The 5,954-nt window shown below is 35.8% G+C and overlaps 1 protein-coding gene across 3 annotated transcripts; it reads left to right on the top strand.

Annotated features, from left to right (window-relative positions):
* The first annotated feature begins 876 nt into the window (after positions 1–876).
* On the top strand, positions 877–5,948 carry Rab9 (RAS oncogene family member Rab9). 3 transcript variants are annotated; one of them, XM_018504225.1, is made up of 3 exons: positions 877–1,848; positions 4,965–5,221; positions 5,738–5,948. In XM_018504225.1, the coding sequence occupies exons 1-3, from the start codon at positions 1,411–1,413 to the stop codon at positions 5,754–5,756; spliced, it is 714 nt and encodes a 237-aa protein (XP_018359727.1). In that variant the 5' UTR covers positions 877–1,410; the 3' UTR covers positions 5,757–5,948. The 3 variants fall into 3 exon arrangements, with proteins under 3 accessions (XP_018359727.1, XP_018359728.1, XP_018359726.1); XM_018504226.1 differs by lacking the exon at positions 5,738–5,948 and adding an exon at positions 5,326–5,574; XM_018504224.1 differs by lacking the exon at positions 5,738–5,948 and adding an exon at positions 5,308–5,574.
* The last annotated feature ends 6 nt before the right edge of the window (positions 5,949–5,954 follow it).

Here is a 5,954-nt window from a genome sequence, read left to right as displayed (position 1 = left end):
TAATCATTTGAATTTTTGAATATATGTATATTGTGAAACAATATATTATCAGATAAAAGTTTAATTTTTAAAGGTTTACATTTTTGAGAATACGCTTTATGTATGTTCACTTTGAACTGAGACTTTGAATAATATATCAGTTACTTTTCATAATAATATATATTGTTACATTATTATTTCAATTGTTAAAGGTTTACATTTTTGAAGATGGCTAGACTTTTCATTTTAATGATAGCTTTGGTATAATATATGTAATGTATATTTATATTACAATGTTATAAATATATTTTATGATTTTTTATTTGTCAACAATACATAATTCATTCACTTCCTACAACTTTTGCTTTGCGCACAATTCCCTAACCCATGCGCACAATAACCCGACGCGTGACAAATTTTTTCTCTTTTCCGTTTTTTCTTTTTTGCCAAATACAACCTTATTAAATGAAAATCTGTTCAATATAAGAATACGTAATGGTAGGAGAATGTTTATAGTTTCTATTTTCCTATTTATATCGCTTTGAACTTAGAAAACCATCCCAGAAAAACAAATATCCCTTAGGTGCGCACAATTCGCCCACTTTCCCCTACGATAACGGCGAGTCAGGGAGAAGGATTCTCTCTCTCAGATTCTCTTTTGCTGTCTCGTTCGCTCTCAACGCGCCAAAGGCGAACAAGGAGAGAACGTAGTGCGACGAAGACAGCGAATCGGCTGGCTTCTGCTACCAGAGTCACACGTACATGAGCTTGTGCTTGCGTATGTACTACCTGTTGCGCCAAGCCGCCGACCGATGGCGCTAGTCGTGATGTCGTAAACCGTAACAGAATTGGCATCTCTGGATACCGTTGGAGACGCAGGAATGCTTTATCGTTGTTGACAAGCGCGTCGTCCGTGAATGTCGCGATAAAACAAAGGACGGTTTTCGTTCTTATTCCCAACGCGACAGTTGAATTAAATTACGGAAACGAAAGTAGACGCGAGTTCATCCTGCTGAACGGTTCTCCGTTCGCCGATGCTTCAAAATTCAAGATATCGACGAGGTACTCGCCGCTGATCGAGTCGCGAAATCATAAGGTTATGCACCAGAATCGAGAGAGAATAAAGATGTCAAGACACTCTTGCTAGCTATTTGATGTAAGCAGGGTGAGACAGGAAGAGAGGAAAGGAGGGAGATATCTCACAGATAATACGTGAAAAAGCATTATGTTACGATACATAATTCGACGGGCTCGGAAAAACTGAAGAGCTCCCAGCTGATCAGAGAAACTATAAGAATAATATTCGATTAGGCTTAAATGAATGTTGAGTACACACGTTGGAAATAATTGTTGAACGAAACTTCGTGTTAAGATAGATATTAAGATAGATATTGGGAGGAGAGAATAAGCATACAGGTCTCAAATTAGAAAATGTTAGCAAACAATTTAATGTCGGTGAGTACAGGCAGAGGCAGCAATAGTCTTCAAAATCGAAACTCGCAGAGATCCACCCTCTTGAAAGTGGTGATTCTCGGAGATGGTGGTGTTGGAAAGTCCTGCCTTATGAATAGATTTGTGTCAAATCATTTCGACGAACACAGTTTTCATACTATCGGAGTAGAGTTCCTGAACAAGGATATTGAGATCAACGGCGAGGCATATACATTGCAAATATGGGACACAGCCGGACAGGAAAGATTCAAGACTCTTAGAACACCATTTTACAGAGGCTCAGACATTTGTCTACTTACTTACGCGGTAGACGATAAGACGAGTTTTAGAAATCTCACGCTATGGAGATCTGAATTTCTTAAGTATGCAAATGTTCAGGAGGGCTCCACTTTTCCATTTATTGTTGTTGGCAATAAGGTGTGCTATCAGAACTAAAAGGGAAGAAATGGAAACGCGTTTTTGAAATATGGTTTTTATAAAGGACAGTTCTTTGTGTTCATAATAAGAATCCCAAATTCTAGCATCAGACATTCTGTAGTTTTTTCAAAAATTGCTAATACCAACGCAATCAGTTACTAATTGCCAACATTTCGTGAACTTTATCAGTTCACTTTATCAGGGCGAGGAGCACACTGATACTGATACGAGAGATCCTCAAGTCAGAGATTGGACACCATACGTTTGATTCACCATGTTTTTCAGGACCTGCTTGGGATAAAATGAGGTAGATTATGCCTGGGATAGAATAAAGTCCATGCATCTCATTCCATCTTTTGCATCTATCTCGTTCTATTTTGGGCGTTCTGAGGAATATGGCGGACCAATCGGAAATTGTCTAAATGATATCCAATCTCTGATTTGAGGATCTCTAAGGCCAAAATGAGACTATGCATTGAAAAATGAGATTAAAGACTGAAAGATTGATGTTTGACTAATCAGAACAAAAGGAGCCAAAATTTCTTTGTCTTCATTGATGAAATTTTAATTTTTAATCTCAATCTTTAATGCATGGTCCAATTCCGGTCTAACTGATATGATGGAAGGATAACATCGTGTATGTCAAGGTATAATAAGACAAGGTGAAACGTGCATAATGGCGATAGCATACTGGAAATAACTAATCAAATTTGGGTCCAAATGCACTTTCCTGCATACGGGGTGATCTCGATTGATCACGGCTCGATTGGACACCACCAATCACAGCGACCAGTGCTTAGGAGCTTTGTAGTCTCAAGAGCTGTGAGTGGCTCGTGTCCAATTGAGCCGTGTCCAACTGGGTGCCACCCCCTGCATATAATAGCAGTAGGTCTGTTCGCATTGTATGAAATCCCCAAATATCTTTGCACTTAAAATGAGATAGATATATATTTGGCTCGAAAAGGGAGAAAGCGAAGATGCCGAGTGCAAAAAGTGCGAGCAATGCGAACAGACCTATTAGCATACTAGAAGCCAATCAAATTTGGATTCAAATTCATACTCCTGCGCATTTGCAGGAACGTTATACTTTGTATTTTTACACCATGGTGTGTGCAGTTAGACAGTGTCTCTTTCTAAATCTCTGCCCTTTCTGTCTATGGACTGTTTATAATGTTCAAGGGCTATCAACTGTGAAACGCGAAACATGGGGCGTTCATGTTCATAGTCCATAGTTCTTATCTTAAAACCGTCTTAAATAATGTCTTAAAATGCTGATACAGTTTTCAGATTGACACGACATCTTAAGATTGTACTTAAGACAGTTTTAAATGTAAGAATCGACTATGAATATCAGCCTGTTTTACGTTGTGAAGTTGGTACTGAATCTTTCCTTGCATAAGTAACGATAAATTTTTCAAGCAAAGGGGCAGAATGTACTAAACGAGAAAAAAAGTCCTCTATCATTTTGCAATAGTTAACAAAATATTAATTGCTAAAAATTGCCGAGAAAATTAATCTTCAATAATTTTTTATTCAAATACTATCAACTTTACAGAAAAACTGCAAGAAACAAAAATTGTTTATTTTTTCTCATAGAGCTTTAAGAATTTTTTTAGAATTTTTTCAGAATTTTTTAATACTTTGGTAATAAGTAACTTCGGTAATTAATTAGGTAAAAGTATTTAAGTTAATGTACTGGTTAATGTATTCCAGTGTTCACCTTAGTTACATGATTTTGCGCCATATTATTTTGCGTGTTTAAATAATAATATTAAATGTGACGATAAATGCGGTGCCGAATATTATATTTCTTTGTCGTTATTTCGCGAGCGCGGATTTATGTACTGCAAACTAATCAGAGATCTTCGGGAAAGGAAAGATAGGCACTGACTCAAGATACTAGTATAAATTAACTGCGTTTTTAATAAAGTATCGGACTACACTCCAATACTCGTCCGAGCTCTCCAAAGTTTCTTTGTCGAATCTCTTTATGCTAGCGCCGAAATCTCGCTTGACTCCTCAACCTTTCTCGCATTTTTCCTCTTCGAAACTTCTATATTTTCTATTTGCTTCTATTGTCTATTCTGTTTATTCGACCGCCGTTTCGACTCTATTGTTACCTTTATTTTTGTTCAAAATTTTAACCGATAATAATTTTCCAACCGTTCGACTGCGTTTCTTCTTAATATCTATATTATTTAATCCCGAATTTCTCGGCTCGTCGCGCGTAAACAGCAGCGGCATTTAAATGCCTCTGCTGTCTACGCTTCGCAGGTGTGTGTGTGTGCACAGTCAATATTATCTCTAGATGCGTGCTTTCATTCTAAATGCCACGCATCTTTCGTCATTTGTCGTGGCGGTATTTGTCGCCACAATACCGTATTTTTTCATGTTGGTAAAAATAAGAAAATGCAGTACTAAAAGTTGATAAAAAATTCTGAAAAAATTCTTAGAGCTCTATGAGAAGAAAATAGACAATTTTTGTCTGTTGCAGTTTTTCTGTAAAGTTGATAGTATTTGAGTAAAAAATTATTAAAACCAATTTTCAACAATTTTTAGTAATTAATATCTTGTTAATTATTGCGAAAATTGTAAAATGGTAGAGGACTTTTCTTCTCAGTTTAATTCATTTTGCCCCTGTGCGAAAGATTTATCGTTACTTTTGGAACATCCTGTATAAGTATAGTTAGGCTTAATGGAAACCCGAGTACAACATCGCTATCTACTGTTTACATTGCCAAGATAATGATGAAAATGCATTAATCCGAATTATATTTATATCTTCTATGTATCTCTTAGGAAAAAATCAATTGATCCTAAAAAATTGTAAATACTCTTTCTTCTTTTCCTTAAGATCTATATCTTGCCAAATGATTAATCAATACGATAATTTCAAAATTTTTATATTTATTATTAATTTCTGAAAAAATTAAGGGGTATCTGAAGTTACGAGTTTAGTATTTTTAATATAAGGCTATTTTAAAGCATAAAGGACTATTTTTTCCAAAAATTGCATTTCAAGAACGCATTTCCATTTCTGGTCTTTTTCCTTGTGAAATAAGCAAGATCTTTATCAAGTAATCCTATATCATGTTGTGCAATGTTTTTTTTTACAGGTGGATGTTCCTGAATCCGAGAGACAAGTTTACATGGAAGAAGCTCAAGCTTGGTGTTCAGAGAATGATAATCCTCCGTTAGTTGAAACATCAGCAAAAGACGCCACTAATGTCGAGGCAGCTTTTGGGGCAGCGGTTGACGCATGGGCGCGATTGGAAGCTAGATTAGAGCGGCCTTTAGTGGAAGACACTGTCGATCTCTCTAAACAGCAATCCCAGCATCGTACGAGCTGCTGCATGCCTATTTCCGGCACTGAGTAGGTAGCTTTAAAGTCACAGCTTGTAATTTTCACAATTTTTTTTTGTGTTCCGATGAAATAATGCACGATACATTTTTCTCAAGATCTACATTTGTGACCAGATAATTGAAATGGCTGGTAAGAAGATTGACACGATATATTCGTTCGTTATGTGATGCACACCAACATTTCTGGAACAATCGTTTAAAGTTTTCTTTATGTTTGGAAGAAGGATACACAACGTCGCACTATTAAACTCATAGAAACGATGCTTACTCTATTTAGGATCTATAAGGATACATGTTACACAATAGAACTATAAGAGGTTATTTTATCTGGCCTGTGTCTTATTTTTTGCACATTACAGTAAGATGCACACATTTTTTTTAAGTTTCTAGAAAATTTGAATGAACGCGCTTGCTAAAAAAATTTTGAATAACTAATCTCTTTTCGGTTTCAGTTTCAGAAATAGATATGTTTACAAATTATACTTAGAATATCGGTTTGTTTACTCTAGGCATGCTTTGTTTCTAGGTCTAACAAAGTAATTTGAAGAGAATCTCTTGCCTTTGTCTACAATACTCTCTTCATTATATGGTGAACTTTCTTTATTGACACTGGAATTGCATCAGTTGTGTATACATGGGATATTGTGTTAAAAATTTTTACTTAGAAAATTAGAATCTCCAAAGAATATATGGACCGCTTAAGATATTATTAGCAATGAATATGCGATTTCTTTATTGGCTGG

This window comes from Trachymyrmex cornetzi, unplaced genomic scaffold (assembly GCF_001594075.2).
Source record: "Trachymyrmex cornetzi isolate Tcor2-1 unplaced genomic scaffold, Tcor1.1 scaffold1633, whole genome shotgun sequence".
NCBI classification, from domain to species: domain Eukaryota; kingdom Metazoa; phylum Arthropoda; class Insecta; order Hymenoptera; family Formicidae; genus Trachymyrmex; species Trachymyrmex cornetzi.
This window is presented reverse-complemented; position numbering and strand designations above follow the sequence as displayed.

Bases quoted from the DNA above. Each gene is read 5' to 3' on its own strand.
- Rab9 (XM_018504224.1), top strand. From the start codon at position 1,411: ATGTTAGCAAACAATTTAATGTCGGTGAGTACAGGCAGAGGCAGCAAT. The intron at 1,849-4,964 runs GTGTGCTATCAG...TTTTTTTTACAG, and splicing joins TTATTGTTGTTGGCAATAAG to GTGGATGTTCCTGAATCCGA. The intron at 5,222-5,307 runs GTAGGTAGCTTT...ATTTTTCTCAAG, and splicing joins ATGCCTATTTCCGGCACTGA to ATCTACATTTGTGACCAGAT.